Raw genomic sequence first — 16541 nt, forward strand, 5'->3', positions numbered from 1 at the left:
TCACACAGATGTCCCCCACCAGCTAGCCAGTGAGTGTTCTCGGGTAACGGCCACCTCTGCAGTTTGCTGGGATTGAGGAGGCACCTGAGATGGTGTTCTGTGCTGTTGCCATGAGGTTTCGTGTAGGCTGTCTGCTGCTAGTTGAAATACAGTCATTCTGGATGTAACAGTTTTTTCTCACGTAGTACCTAATAGCGGAGTTGGCCACGAAAGCCTTAAACAGTATTTGAGGCGTTACTTTAGGTTAGCTGCTGAGCAGTACACAGTTCCATTTGCTGTCACCATCTGGCACTGCTTCTACAGTCCCACTCCGTTCTGCAGCCCACTGGGATAACCATTTGTGCTATCCTCCCTGGATATTGGTGTAACAGTATGGAGACAACCATTTCCATTGTTCACTACTTGCACTTTTTCTTCTACCTAGAGCACATCACCAATCTATAAGTCAAACTGGACAATAAACAAGGCTCTACAAGGTAGAGGATACTGGAATGACAACTGTAGCATCCGTGTTCAGCTCCAGTTCGTTCTGACATCAGTAAAGTCACCAATGCAGGGCTGTGCCTGTAGACTTCCTCAATTACATGTGGCAGAGGAGCAAACCAGCCTGCAGGAGCCCCATCTAGCAGAGCTGGCAGTGGTGCAGGCAGCCCCTGAACCCCCAGCTCTTCTTGTGGCCCATTCCTGCTCTACCTGAGGCCACAGAAAAGCACACTGCATGGCTGAGGGTCAGTTGGGGCTGTGCCTTTTAGCCAAACTGCTCCCTTTTCACATGAATCCCCCATGCTGCTACCTGCTTGTAGCTTGGCTTCTAGTGCTGTAGCTACTTACATTGGTGAGCACCACTCCCTGGTATGGGAGGAGCTCCCTGCTTGGGTGATGGACCAGGATTTCAGCATCCTTATCCCATGCTAGCTCTCAGCTAGTATTTCCACCTCCCCTTCTGTTCATTCCTTAATGTTCCTTTCCTGAGACAGCATGGTGTGGCTTTGTGTACATCCTCCCTTCACAGTTTATCCTTTCTGCTTGCTCAGCTGCCCTGGAAAGGGTTCCCACTTCACACAGCCACGTTCTGAGGTCCCTCCTGTGCTGTGCATTCCATCTGAGCAGCCATGAGAAAAGGGAAGGCAGGTGTTAAACACCCTGGCACACGCAGGGAATGCATACTCACTGTGCCACATGGGCAGCACTGTCATGTCACTTAGAGCTGTAGCATCTAGGAACACACAGAGATTCAGGCAGTTCAGTATGATGGGCAAGGTACAGTCCACTAGAAGTAATTTGCCGTGTTAATGATGATTCCTAACAAGACTTAGAAAATTGATTGGTGAACCTGAACAACCCTTTAAAAGCATTTGCCTTGGAGGCAGGTCCTATCAGTGGACTCTCTCAAGAAGCCGTAATAGCAATAGGGATAAATGCTACTTACCCACCCCCCATAGGTTTTGCTGCAATATACATAATGTAAGATGACACACTGCATCTGCATCCACCTCTGTCCACATTTTCCCCAATACAAACAGGATTTGAGCAACAGCATCCCAGTTCAAGACATTGTTACTCATAAGTCTCTACCTCTATGCCTTTGGGTTTTCCCATACTCGCAGTATGGTATTGTATGGCCTGGGTTCATAAATCTTTATTTCCTCCTGATAGAAGCTGGGCACAAATACATACCTCACACCAGCCAAATCCTTCATTCTGGCAAGCCCCAAGTGCCCTACTGCTGACCGAATTTGACATTGATCTGTTCTTCCAGCACACTCGTACATTCAAGGAATTGATGAATAATATCTGGGGTTTTGCCCCCAGTGCTGGGATACAAGAGTTAGAAACAAGGTCCTGGACCCATATTTGAAAACCAGCATTAGGGTGTCCCTGCAGGAACCACTTGACGTGCTGCATGAGGTATTCTCCTTCAGTGCCTTGGTACCAAGGTCAATCCTCATACAAAATGCCAGCCCCCACTTAGCAATAAGCCTATCTGGGATTTTAACTTTACCACTGGTAGCCTGCTAACCATGTCAACTCCTCACCCACTGGCAAAGACAGCTGAAGTGATTTGCACGGAGACCTACACAACACAGAGAAAATTCCTGTAAACCAAAAAGTTCCTCTACCAGGATGTTGTCAGGTCCACCTATCAGAGACACCCCTTTCCAGCAGTAGTGTTCTCCCGTCAGCTGGTGATCCATGGTCCACAGAAAAATTCAGTTCTTGTCTGCGCTGCTGTTTGTACAGCTCAGCGCCTTCAGCCCATTTGTATGGAACTCCTAGCCAAAGCCAGGCCACGATACTCCTGTATCAGAGATACCTCAGTAAATGTCAATTTTTAACTGTGTTATCTTGCAAAACATTGCAGAGTGATATAATAGCTTTTACCGATGAAGCAACCACCCAAGCCATTCATCTGGGAAGAATCACTATAGACTCTAGAGACAGAAATGTTAGACAGTGAGTTTTGAGGAACCTTTTAAAGCAATTATCTCCAACTTTTACTGAGGCACGAGCACCAATATCAAGTAACCAGCCTGCTGCAGGCAACACTCTACTCTGCTGTCACTTTGTCTTTAGTTTTATCTTTCTATTTTTCTGTCGCCATGAGGCCTTAAGTGGAGACTCTGTCTTAATGACCATTTTACGTGTGGCTACGTTTTGAAAAAATGGCTGTTTCAGCTCCTGTTCTATCAGGTCTTGTTTGTGATTGATAATATATACGTATTTTATCAGTCCCTAACATTGTATTCTAACAGTGTAAGCACTTCCCTCCCCCTTGAAAATCTTGCTGTGTAGACATATTAAGAGGCTAAAAAAAGGGAAGTTTCCCTAATGATGATATCCATTGCTGAAAAACAATAACTTCATTTGGCATTGCTAAAGAAGTTCTGTTTTCCTGTCTTTTTCAGCACAGTCTGCTGAGGAATAAGATTGTCACAGGCTGCCTAGAACAGGTCCTTTGGCCACTGACTCATCCCAGTAATCTCCCCATATTTTTCACAGCTTGTATTTTCATTAAATTGGAGTGGGCTACTCATGCCCTGCAAGCATCGTGTATTTTCATCATAGCTGGATCTGGTTTATTTTATTGTAACTTAACTCTCTTCCAACTGCTTCTGTTATTTTCCCCTCTGCATTTTTTTCCTAGCCAGATGCAAGCCAGACTTATCAGGGTGGAGCACAGCTGCTGCTTGACTGCTTCAGAGCTACTTGAATACAACCAGAAAATCAGCACAGATGAGACTTCCAGGGCTAAAAGCTGTAGCATTTACAACGAAGACCTTGTGGTTGCAATGTTGTTGCAGGCTTCACCAGCCAGGTGGTCTGTCAGCTGAAACAGGAAGAGGTGTACCTGTACAACCTCAGCCTGAGGTGGTGACATCTCCCGTTAGATGCTAAGCTGTTACCAGCTATCGTTCTCTTGGCTTTTATGGAAGGGCTTCTGTGGGCTGTTCCTCATCTTTACATGATCATAGTGAGAGCTGCTTCAAATATCTGCCATAAGTGAATGGCTCTCCAACCAGAAAGACTGAAACTTCAGAGACCTTCTCCTTCTCTTTTGGAAAAATAAAAAAATAGAAGGCAGTTTCCTCAATAGTCTCATTTCTGCATACCAGGGCTCAGTACAGGCCCCTGGACTTTTTCTGGTACTATTTGAAGTGTACACAAATAACTTTTCTCTATCATTTAAAATACTCTTCTCTTAAAAACTCATCTGCTGTTAGTTAAGTCATAAGTAAGGCAGAGAAACCACCTAATGAAGACATACCTGTTAAATATTTTCAAGTTACTACTTAAAGCTTCAAGGTGCCCTGCCACAACTGGCAACAACATAGCTCCACGTATGGAGCTGCAGCTGCCTTTCTTGCCCATTTTGGCTGCTACGTCCCATCTAGCGTGATGCAGAGAGCTCCTTCTGCACTTGTCCTCTTCTCCTACACTTTGTGTGCCTAAAACATGCACAAGCAATTACAACAAAGCAAATAAGGGCACAGGAATTGAAGGAAACTTTGTTTACTCCAAATATTAGGCAGCAGAATAAAACTACAAAGCACTGCAGTAAGTCTCCGCCAGTAAGTCAATACATCCAAACTCAGATAATGCAGTAGGGGTTTTAAAATAACATTATCTCGGAATAATGAAATTGCAGCTCTGTTATGTCTCCCGAGACTTCTATGCAGACCCAGAAAAGATTTTTTTTTTGCCACAAGGTGTTCCAATTTTTTTCTGCAGACACCAGAATTTGATCAGAGCATTAACCTTGGTGAAAAGCTATATTTCTACTGACTTCTGTGGTGGGTTGACACTGGCTGGAGGCCAGGTGCCCACCAAAGCCACTCTGTCACTGCCCTCCTCAGCTGGGCAGGGGAAAGAAAATATAATGAAAGGCTCGTGGGTCGAAATAAGGACAGGGAGAGATCACTCACCAATTACTGTAGCGGGCAAAACAGACTCAACTTCGAAAAAAATTCATCTAATTTACTCCCAAGCAAAACAGAGTAGAACAATGAGAAATAAACCCAAATCTTAAAACACCTCCTCCCACCCCACCCCGCCACCCCCCCCCCCTTATTCCCAGGCTTAACTTCACTCCCAATTTCTCTACCTCCTCCCCCCCACAGCAGCACAGGGACGAGGAATGGGGGTTGTGGTCAGTTCATCGCACCTTATGTCTGCCGCTCTTTCCTCCTCAGGGGGAGAACTCCTCACACTCTTCTCCTGCTCCAGCATGGGGTCCCTCCCACAGGAGACAGTCCTCCACGAACTTCTCCAGAGTAAGTCCTTCCCAAGGGCTGCAGTTCTTCACGAACTGCTCCAGCATGGGTCTCTTCCACAAGCTGCTGTTCTTCAGGAACAGACTGCCCCAGCGTGGGTCCCCCCATGGGGTCACAAGTCCTGCCAGCAAACCTGCTCCAGTGCAGGCTTTCCACAGGGTCACAGCCTCGTTCGGGCATCCCCCTGCTCCATGGGCTGCAGGCGGACATCTGCTCTACCATCAACCTCCATGGGCTGCAGGGGGACAGCCTGCCTCATCATGGTCTTCTCCATGGGCTGCAGGGGAATCTCTGCTCCAGCACCTAGAGCACCTCCTCCCCCTCCTTCACTGACCTTGCTGTCTGCAGAATTGTTCCTATCACTTTTTCTCACTACTCTGGCTACAAAAAAACTGCTCCTAGGTTTTTTTTCCCCTTCTTAACTCTTATCCCAGAGGTACTACCACTGTCACTGACGGGCTTGGCCTTGGCCAGCAGCGGGTCCATCTTGGAGCCAGCTGGCATTGGCTCCGTCAGATATGGGGGAAGCTTCTAGTAGCTTCTCACAGAAGCCACCCCTGTAGCTCCCCACTACCAAAACCTTGCCACGCAAACCCAATACACTTCACATGACATAGATCAGCTACATCACATCATCAGCAAAATGCTGCCTGAAAACACTAAGGGAGGCAACCAGGAGAAGCGGCAGCTGCTCATTCCACATTCGTTATGAACAATCCTTCCCCCTGGATATTGGGCCCAGGTTTGGGTCAAACCCTCGCAGTCAGAGTCTACCTTCCTCTCCCACATCTCCAACAGCTTGCAAGTTATATACTTGCAAATACAACTTGTCATTACTAGAAACTGTAATTGGGGGCTGTTATCTTCCCACCTTTAGACAACCAGCTATGAACTGGAATATGGAACTGAAAGAAAAAATTCTAAACATCGAGAATGGAAGACACTAAACATTTCCAGGTGGGAACTGCGAAACAGTTATTTCAGTTTTCTTGACAGCATTGGCTTCAGTCATAAACACACTCCATTATCTACCAAGGTCTGTGCAGCTGTTCCCTGTAACTCCAGATTTTCGTTGCACTCCTGAAAAGCTGAAGCCTAAATGTAGGTTTATAAATACACATAAAACTATAATGGCTGAGCTGTAGTAAATGTCTCAAGAAATTTTGAATTGGAAAAAAAAGAGATTATTTTCTCATATAAATTCAAAATTAAAATGAACCTTTCTCACTGAAAAACATTGTTGTTTCTACACAATTCATTTTTTACTTGCTAATAATCTCAAGGAACTAGACTTAAAACTGAAAGAAAAAAAATTTTCTTTTCTAAGAGATCTTAAGTATGCAAGAAAATGCTGCTGAAGAATTTCAAGACTGGGGAGAACATAGGATCACATCTGGCTGTTTCCAAAAAACCTAATGGTGGGAGTTGGGATCATAACCCACTAGGCCTAAAATTAAAAATTCAAGCAGTATTTTATTTATTAAAGCTTGCAATAAATAAGTTTTGGGAATCTCAACAACTTTAAAATTTCAGTCACATACAGGACTGGAAAACAAGCTGAATGCGAAGCACCACATTTGCGAGGGACACATCATAACAAGGCATTTGCAACCCATGGTAATTGTCACACACCACTTCTTTGCCTTCATCTTGCCTGGCAATACCCCAAGGACTTCATTCCAAGTGCCCGCTGGACCCACAAAGCATTGACTGTCTGCTTTCTCAATTCCATTTATTCCTAAAGCTAGCCTGACATGGGGCTTTCAAATTCCTGAGATAATTGGCTCTATCAGTGATGAAAATCCAGCTCCTCTGCCAGTATTACCCCCGGTGATTTTTTTTTTTTAGACTTCACTCCTCCCTTTCCTGGCCTCCGAGCACTGACTGGGACGCCTCCAGGCAGCCTGGGCCTCGCCACCTCGCAGCGGCCTGCCCGTCACGGCGGCCCGGTGAGAAGGCGTACGCCGAGGCAGGAGGCGGTTAGCGCCGAGCCGAGGCAGCCAGGGTGGCAGGAAGAGAACGGGAGGACGAGCTGGCTGTCTCCCGGTAGCCGCTGCCGCCCTGCTGTAACGGCTGCGGAGCGGCCATTGCGGCCGGCAACCCCCCGCCCAAAGCCTCGCTCGCACCGCCTCCCGCCTCGCGCGCGCGAGGGGGGGGGGCTGGAGGGGAGGGGGCGCGCCGCCTCGCAGCCCGCCCGCCGCCATTTTGGCTGGTTTGCGTCGCTTCCGCTGCTGGGAAGTAAACAGACAGGGAGGGAGGGAGGGAAGCGGCGGTGCGAGCGGGGCGGCACGGGCAGCGGGGCAGGGGAGGCGTCTGGCGATCGGCTTTGGTGCTGGAGGGAGCTGATGTGGCCGGAGCGGAGGCGCCAGCGTGGCCCGAGTCCTGGTTAATGCGAAGCGCAGCAGGGAGCCGCCAGGTGAAGGGACTGGAAGGGGATGGGTGGACGGGCGGGCGGCGGCGGCGGCGCAGGACCAGGACCTTAGTCTGGAGCCTGGCTGCACTGCCGATGTAGGGAGGAGAGAGGGATCCGAGTAGTGTGGGCGGCAGGGCTTGGGGCCCTGCCCGGGAGCGGAGCGCCTGCCCGCGGTCTGTAAGAGCCCCGCGGCACCGCGCCCGGGGCTGGGCCGGGAGGAGCCAACCCTGAGGTGAAGCGTCTCCGGGACTAGCGGGGCTTAAAAGCTAGCCCTCCGTATTTACAGGGTGTCGCTGCCTCGCAGACTTCTCATAATAACAGTACTAAATTGTAAATCTCTCATTGCTTTCAGCAGAACTAGTTGTTCGCGGCGATTAGGGGTTAGGTTTGTGTCTGAGTCGCCCCCTCTTTAAGTCCGTTCCCCCCATTAGCGCTCTCCTTTTGTTTTAAAACAGCCTTACTTCAGGTGTAAACCACCACAGCGAGCTCAGTAGTTAGGCTTGTTTATGGGAAAGCGTTATCAGCAGGATGTAAACAGCCGTGCGCAGTTGTTTGGTTTCGTTTTTTTTTTTTTTTTTTTTTTTTTGAACTGCCATTGTGTTCTGTCTGCACCTTACTCAGCAATAAAAACAATGTTGAGCATGTGCTTTGCTCCACCTCCTACTTGGTGGCGGAACTATGTGATTATGGTTGAACATGACTGTATTGCAAACAAGATAGTGTGGGTTGTGCCCAGATGCGGATTTCAGAACACTGAGTTCAGAAACAAGTTGGTATAACAGGTGGAGAAATTTATTTGGAAAAATCTTAAAGATTCAGGCATCCTGATTTCACCCATCTTTCTGCCTTGGTAGAGCTGGGTATTTCTGTTGGTTTGGGGTTGTTCATGCCCCACCCCGTCCCCCTTTCTGTCAAGATATTAGATTTTAAAGCAAAGTTGATTATAGCAGCAATTTGAAAAAAACTGATCAGTGGTAAGTGTGTCCGGAGTACGTCAGAGACGGTTAAAAGCAAGATTGAGAGTTCAAGCGTTGTAAGAAGAGACAGGCAATCATTGTTTGAAAAATAGGTTGTACCTATACAGCAATATGCTAGCATGGAATTCTGCATCAGTGTCTTCTTTGATGAAAAGTTATTTCTATTGGCCTTGGGTTTAAAATGATTAGATCTTTAGACTGTCAGATACATAAACCAAAGTGATCTGAACTGCCTAATTGCATTTACCTGGTCCTGTATTAAATTTGCAGAAAGGTTTACTCTCTTAAGTGGTCTTTTTTATATATATAACTAATTTTTAGATGGCTTGGCAAACTTCTGTAGGCAAATCTGCATTCTTTCAGTTTTGTGTTTATTTTATTGTTAGGCATGTTAAGAGGCTGAAAACAGTTATGTTTTTAAAAAGCTATTCCAGCACTTTAAATTCTGAATCAAGATGACAAAACAGTCATTAATTCTTAAAATCATATTTTTTTAGTCTTGAGGCTAGACCTTTTTTTCTCCTCTTTGGAAAAAATTCCACAAGAAAATATTTTTGAAAACTTAGGATTACTCTCTCTTTTCAATTACAGGAGCATCCAAGATGTCAGTAACAAAAAAGTTGTCTGGAAATGTCTTTTCCCAACTTTTCAAGTCATGGCACTTAGAACACAAGCATCTTATTTTCTTGGAAGACTGTGACCTGAAATTCATCATCAATAGAGCTCTAGTGATGGCCATATTGTCTCTTTTCTTCATTGGCTGTCTATAAAAACTTGGGATGGTACCCCACAACTTCAAGAGTGGGTTTTGATCTGTAGCTAGCATATATTAACTACTTAGAACTCATCAAAGTTAGCTCAGAGGTGCAACTTGTAAGTTGGCTGTTGATGACCTGGTCTATTTCTATCAGCCAAGTCTCAGAGGTTATTTTTCCAGCTGAAAAATTCATACAGTTTTGTCAGTGGCAGCTCACTCCTGGTCTGTTCTTCAAAAAAAAAAAAAAAAAAAAGAATAAAAAAGTGTCAGATCTAGTGCTCGTGTCTTTGAAAAGATCTGTGATAGTAAACGTGCTGTATATGTGAATCAGCTCTACTGTATATGCACAGCAGCCCCTATAATGTGGTAAGGGAGAAAATCTAGAACTTGATCCCCTAATGCAGTGATAAAAGTAGCCTACCTAACTAGAAAATTTAGGCACATATATTTCCTTATTAGCAAAAGATGAGGCAGGATTTCTGTAAAGGAAGACTTGGAGAGCCAAGTCCTAACAATTACCTTGTGTAGTTTTTTACAGATTAACAAGTGACTGCTTTGAAAAAAACTTGGACATTAAACGTACTATCCCAAATTCGGCAAGTGAATAGCTTGTGCATATAGTTTTGCAGTGGATTTGCTAATCTAATTCTTGATTAGTTTTAAGTTTAATTATCCGGTTTTCACAGTTGCAAAATCCAGTTCCTTCATCTTTTTGTTAGTTGCAAATTCTAAGGCGCTATGTGGTTTTCTTGGTTTTCTTCTTTATCAGTGAAGTTAATGGCTCAGCAACAGAACTCTCTCTTGGGTGGAAAGCTTGTTTCAGCACAGCAGTCATGTTTTGCATAGTCGTGAGCTGTGAATCACAGTAAATAGTTCTCAAGAAGCATGTAGAGATTTTTGTCCAGTAGTGTTTTCATCTTATACTTGGTCCCAAGTGCTACTGGGATTAAATAATGGGGGGGAAAGAAATAATCAAGAGACAAATTCTGTTTGTCAGTCTTTCATGACAGTATGTTCAGGTTTGTTTACATCATTTTATGAATAGCTTCAGACCTTAAGTGATAGCTTTTGTCATGTGAGTAGGTAGGATTAAAGTGATTTAAAGATAGGTAAGGAGATGCTGACTTTGAGACAGTAATCTATGATGCATTGAATGATAAACAGTATAATTTTTCATTTGTATATGTAGCACATTACACTTTGTTTTAAAAAAGGCTTCTAAACTTTTACTTAGTACATAGCAGGGAAAATTGTCGAGGTCCCAAATGGACTGGGCATATGATAATCTTATATGTGTACTTGAATGTTAAACCAGAGTAGTTTCACTATGTATGACATCCATGTTTATCTTATAGAAATCATGGGGGCTGGGAGATGCTTATCCATATCAAGCCCACCCCGTGCCGAATTATCTTAGCTTTTTAGAGACTAGAATTGAGTGTATTGTAGTTTAGCATGAGGTCTCATTCATAGTACTTTAGCATGTGATATGCATCACGTTGAGGCTTTTAAAAATAAATGGTTGGATGCTAAGTTCAGTTGTAAGCTGGCATGTACAAAAGACCACACATTGATAAAACTCAGTGCTGGATTTATTTCAGATTTATGTAGTGCTGGGTTTCTTTTTTTCCCCCCTCCTTACTAATATAAGGTGGAACTTGTGTAAGTGAGACCACTATGGAAGAAGTATATGCTACTGTGAATGAGATAACCTTTTGCCTCAGACTTTCTGAATTTAATATGATTTTTAAGAAAGTTTGCTGACTCTTCTGTGAACTTTTTTTTGTGGGTTGAAACTTCCAGACTGTTACTGAAAATCTTTCGTAATCCCCATTTACTAGCTAGTTGGAAAAACAAAAGCATACTAATGTTCTTGATGAAATATGTTTTTAAGGATACGGATTTAAAATAGATGCGTATTAAGTAATTTTTTTAACAAAATTTTTCTTTAAAAAAAAAAAAAGGTTCTTCCTGTCTGTGAATAAAAATTAATTGAACAGATACAGCATTGGCAAGATGCAATGCCTGCAAACATGCATACGCTCATTATTTATTTTCTTGCCTGACTTTTGCCTTCCACAGTTTCAAATGCTGTTTCTGGTAAATAGGACTGGGGCAGCAATAAGAATGTTCAGAAGAATATCTTTCCATCAGTAGGCAAGTAGAGTGATAATCAACAAAACAGTAAAACAAATTAGGTTCAAAGTGTTCTCAAACACAAAAGTTAAACACTGAGAGTGACTGTTATAAATGGATTCATGCTGTTAATGATTAAAGAAGTAATATTAAAGATACCTGTTTAGATGGTAATGTTATTTTTAGACTACGGCTTCAAATTAATTATTTTTCCTTCATATAGGGGAGAAAAAAAAGAAACATGCAAAAGCGTGGTTACAGAAAACATGCTTTTTCATTTCACCTCCACAGTTTTCTATTAATATTGTTCTTCTCAGCTCTGTTACATTTGCAGAATATATAGAATTTTTTTATTATTATTTTTATAGAATGAAACGAGGAAGAAAAACTAATGAGGCCAACAGCAGTTCATCTGAAGAGACACCTGAGAAAGAATCCAAGAGACACAGGGTTATAGACAAGAAACCTGTAGTTGTGCAGAGTCCTGACTGGGCAAACCTGCTTCAAGACATTATCCTGCAGGTGTTTCAGTACTTGCCCCTTCTGGATCGTGCTCATGCATCGCAGGTCTGCCGAAGCTGGAACCAAGTGTTTCATATGCCTGATCTCTGGAGGTGTTTTGAGTTTGAACTGAATCAACCAGCTACATCTTACTTGAGGGCTACGCATCCTGAACTAATCAAGCAAATAATAAAGAGGCATTCCAATCACCTGCAGTATGTAAGCTTCAAGGTAGTGTATTTTATGCACTTTTTTAAAAGTAATTTTATAAAAGTAAAAGCGTTCGTTAAACTTAGTTATTTTTTCTTTTTTTCCCCCTGCATTTTATTTAGAATGTTTTAAGGAAATACCTCTGATACTTTTGGGACAGTTTTGATGGTTCATCTGCATAAATATCAAAGCATGAGAAGTATGATTTAATTAATGTCAGTAATTGAAATATTGATGATGATAAATGATAATTGACAATTGTGATCAAAGCATTTTAACATGCTGAAAATTAAAGAACGTCGCTAAATGTTAGGAAAGACTTATGAAAAGGCCTTATTTTTGTGACTAAGATTGTCAGTTATCTAAAAAGAAATACGGCAGCTCTCAGTGTGGTAAGCCTGGTTTTCAGGCCTAGTACACTGCAGAAATGGGTTCTCCTAACAGGCTTCTAGACATGGAGGTTATCTCCCAGTTCATTATTTATTTGAATATATTTTCAGGACCAAAACATGGAATAAAATTCTGAACATTTCATTGCCTTAATTCCATTAGGTGGGGTTTTTTGTTGTTGTTTGGTGGGGTTTTTTTTCCTTTTTTCTTGTAGCATCTTAGCTGCTTAGAATTCTGCCTCAAGCAAGCAAAAATACTTCAGTTCTGATACTACTGTACGTGTGGACACCTGGCTCAGAATTAAGTTTGGTCAGGATGCATAAATTGGGCGTTTCCCCATGTAACCTCCTGTAGGGAGTTGGATCTAATATTCATGGTTAGAAAACATCTAATGCATGAAGAGTGACTTAGTAGTACTAGTAAGCAACTAGCAGTTTTAGTACTAAATTGTGTGGGATTGTCCATGTATAGCATCTACTCAGCACAGTTGCGTTTCGAAAACGCTACATGGGATTTGTACAGGATGGTGTATCTGCTGATGGTGTGTGGCTGAGAAATACCATTTGGTGAGAATCAGCTTTAACATCATGGAATTATTTTCAGCAGATGAAAACCTTTAACGTTGGCCTACATTCCCCTCTGTTTTGGAAGGGTGCTGTGAAACAGTCATGGCTGCATATGCATCAGCTGTGTAACAAATTTGAAAAGGAAATGACTGCAGCAAGGTGGACATACTAGTTGCTTGTTTCTGAGACCTGGCAGTTTTAATGCAGGAATCATCAGCATGTGACAGGTAGCTAGGGCACCTCTGCCTAATCTGTGTCGCTACTGTTTGATGAGGTATCAGATGAAAACTAGTTATCACAAGGTTTGCAGGGGTTTTATTAGTGTCCAAATAAAGGAGATTTTTAGCAGTATTGGAATCGCCTTCCAGTGTCTATCTGCAGTCTACATTGTTTTGCACCGGATGTTTTTGAAGGATTTCAGATGCCCTTCACTAGTAGGGTGATACCCCTGTCACTTCTTGCAGGTGTCCCTTGAGTTGTCTTTCAGTGCTGCAGAATGATCACAGGAAATACTAAGTAGCAAGGATAATCACAAGGAAGTGGATATAAGACTGACTGTTACTCTGTCAAGGCTGAAAACTTGCAAATTTTTTTGCAGATGAAGAAAGATTGGATTGTTGAAAATCAAGGTTTTTCAGCTTCTGTTTGAGCAGAAAATGAACATTCATTTGATTTAGATCAGATGCTGACAAGGTAGCATGGCTTATGGTAGACTTGAAGTTGATCTTGTGATAAAACATTTTACGGTTCTGTACGTTTGCAAAGCTGTCACACCAACTTGTTGGGGAAAATCCACTGGATTTGGTTGTGTAAAAAGCTGACTAATGAAGGTGGTTTGGGGTTTTTTTTTTTTCTGGAGTATGCATTGCATATCTGTTGTGGTGTCAATGGTGAAGGCCGAGTCATACGCATTCAAATGATAATGCGCTTAACTGTCCAGCAGCAATATATTATGAGCTGAGTCACCTTAAAGGAAGCAGTTTCTCACAGATTGAAGGATTTATAGAATTCCCGCATTTTGATAAGGAAGAATGTAAAGAGGAAGTGAGGTAGGCTCTGGACCCAAATGAATCTGCACTTTCTTACTATTTGATGAGTATCTTGGAACAAACTGCTTAGCTGATCCCTCACTATGCTAAATTTTACCAAAGTGTTTAGGAGAGTGGTAAATTTATAGCAAATTATCTTGGTTTTTTGCGGAGAAAAGAATGATGTTGTTGGGTTCCCAGTGAGGTGGTTTGTGGGGTTTTTTTGACATCACATTTCAGAAGGTAAAGTAGAAAACAGTTACAGTACATCTACTCTACTCTGCTCTTTTTGTAAAGTGTGTGTTTGATGCAGTGTTTTCTGAACAATAAATCTGTTTTGTTTTAAGGTGGACAGTAGCAAGGAATCTGCAGAAGCAGCTTGTGATATTCTATCACAGCTTGTGAATTGCTCTCTGAAAACACTTGGGCTAATTTCAACTGCCCGGCCAAGCTTCATGGATTTACCAAAGGTATTTTAATATGTGTATTTCTTTCTATAGCCAAGTATTGCAGTGGTTCATACAGTATTTCTATAACTTTATGAAAAGTTTTATTGTAAAAATACAAATCTTTGGTAGAGAAAACATCTTTACTAGGCTCTATTAAAGGGAGGAATGAAGATGTTTTACTAAGATGTATAACTGTTTCACTTAGTTGTCACATGATGTAGAGAATTAGTCCTGACCTTGTTTTTCCAAGTTCTTCTGTCTGTTGACCACCATGTAATACTGGGCAATATGTTGCAAGTCAGAATGCTAAACGATTCCTGTCTGTCTAATGTACTGTGGGACTGTGAAGGATGTTTAGGAGACAACTATAATTGAATGAGTGGTTGAGTTTTATCCATGTGGACTTGCTGTAGGGATTATATTATCATTGAGCTCTCTTTAGAAAGTGATATGATGATTTTTCAGTATTCCATGTCACGCAGTCAAGTGTTGGATTCTTAGGCAAAGTGCACTGTATTTCTGAGATTTCCTGTCAGATTTTTTACCTTGCATGTTTACCAAAAATTAGATTTTGTTGGAAGGCATCTAATCTAGAAGGCAATAAATCTCTTATATGTGCTTCTAAACAAGAATTCCTGCTAGTGAGGTTAAGTGTACTATTGCTGAGGAGCAGGAGAGCATTTGGGGTAACCTGGGCTGCTTGTTCTATGGCAGGAACGTCTTGGATGTCTCACAGCCTCAATTCTTGAATCCAGTCTACCTGTATGTTAAAAGCCAGAGACAACTAGACTATTAGCTGGATCTCAGTGATGTCATTGCTGATGATGGCAACAAGGACAAGGAAGAAGCAGGGACAGCCTCAGGAAAGGAAGTAGGCTATAGGATTTAAGTAAGGTTAGCTACAGAAGGATTATCAATTATTATCCTTGGTAGTGATCACAGCTGCGTCGTGTAGTTCTCTTGAGTACGTATTTTTAATCCTTAATTTTCAAAGAGGCTTTCCAGACCTTTAATTAGTTTTTATGTTTTGTTTTTCCTTTTCTGATGTGCTTTGAGATGTGACTATAGGAAAACCTGAATGTGGTGGGGAAAAAAAAATCCACAGTCTTAGTGTGTTAGCAATACTTTGTCCTTTCAGCTCTTGTGTATTGTTTTATTTCTTAATCTGAATGCTATTTTAGCTCTCTTAATTTTCACTGGAGGGATATGTTACAGTCCTGTTCAGCCTGCTGAATAATTATTTGTAGCCATTCATGCTATGGTCTTATTCAGCTTCAAGGCTTGTAAAATACAGGCCTCCTTTTTTGGTTCCAAATAGGTTCACCTGTGGCCTTTAAAAATATATTCAAAATGAACCAAAATCAATTCTAGGCATAATATGCCTTTAGATGTTTACCATTCCAATAATATTGTCACTGGCATACAGTACCACCAATGATTTTTAAATTTTCTTAGACCTCTAATGAAGCTAAATAATTGAATTGGACCATGAGTAAGTTCTTGCGGGAAGTTGTTAGGAATAGGCCCATTGGTTGACAAGCACGCAAAGATGAATAGATCTGAAAAATGGTTAACACTACACAATGGAGTTTTTCTGGATTTTTTGTGGGTTTTTTTTTTTTTTTAATCAGACTGTATAGGAAGTCTGAACTACTTTGCAGTATCTTCTGATTTCAAGTAATGCGACATCTTGCAAATACTTGTAAATCACATTTAGCATTGTGTTGCCCAGTCTTTTTGCTAAGCACATTCTACGTGAATCTTTTAAAGAATCATACTATATGCTTACATATGTGGCAATATTGAAAAGACATTAAATCACCAGCTTTTAAATTTTGGGATGTTGCCTGTCTTCCGTTAGCTCTTCAAAGTATGGTTTCAAGTTACTTCTTTTTGTAGACATTGCCTTTCTATTTAGCATCCTTCGTAGTGAATGGAATTACATTCTAAATACAGAAAATAAAACCACAGTACTAACACTTTGGAATAGAGAGTGGAAATACTATTAAAGGACTTTTTCTTCAGTATGTAACATATATAACCAGCGTACTGTCAGTATAGTCAGGAGTGGTCCCTAAAGCCAAAATGCCTAATGCTTCTGATTTGAACTTTCTGTTTCCATTTGCATAAACTGACTTTGACAGTTTGTTAAGTGAAAATATTAATTCCTGCTCTAAATCTACTTGTGTGTAAGTTTTAGCAAAACCCAGAAACATGTAACAGGACAATGAACAAATACTGTTGCCAGGCCTTCTCTCATATAACTGTATTCAGGCTGCATGTGGCTGAGAGTGAAACAGTATTGAAATCAAAGTAGCGGGTAATTTTATGGGATACTTCAT

General features: G+C 41.9%; 1 protein-coding gene across 2 annotated transcripts in view; it reads left to right on the plus strand.

Annotated features, from left to right (window-relative positions):
* The first annotated feature begins 6937 nt into the window (after nucleotides 1-6937).
* The window catches only part of FBXL3 (F-box and leucine rich repeat protein 3), a 40568-nt gene continuing 30964 nt past the window's right edge, over nucleotides 6938-16541 (plus strand). The window contains exons 1-3 of one of the 2 annotated variants that reach the window (XM_075741679.1): nucleotides 6938-7188; nucleotides 11424-11787; nucleotides 14098-14220. In XM_075741679.1, coding sequence (XP_075597794.1) covers nucleotides 11425-11787; nucleotides 14098-14220 — 486 coding nt within the window. In that variant the 5' untranslated portion in view covers nucleotides 6938-7188; nucleotide 11424. The remainder of the gene's footprint in view (nucleotides 7189-11423; nucleotides 11788-14097; nucleotides 14221-16541) is intronic. The other variant, XR_012833280.1, reaches the window with a different exon arrangement.

This window comes from Balearica regulorum, chromosome 1, assembly GCF_011004875.1.
Source record: "Balearica regulorum gibbericeps isolate bBalReg1 chromosome 1, bBalReg1.pri, whole genome shotgun sequence".
Taxonomy (NCBI): Eukaryota; Metazoa; Chordata; class Aves; order Gruiformes; family Gruidae; genus Balearica; species Balearica regulorum.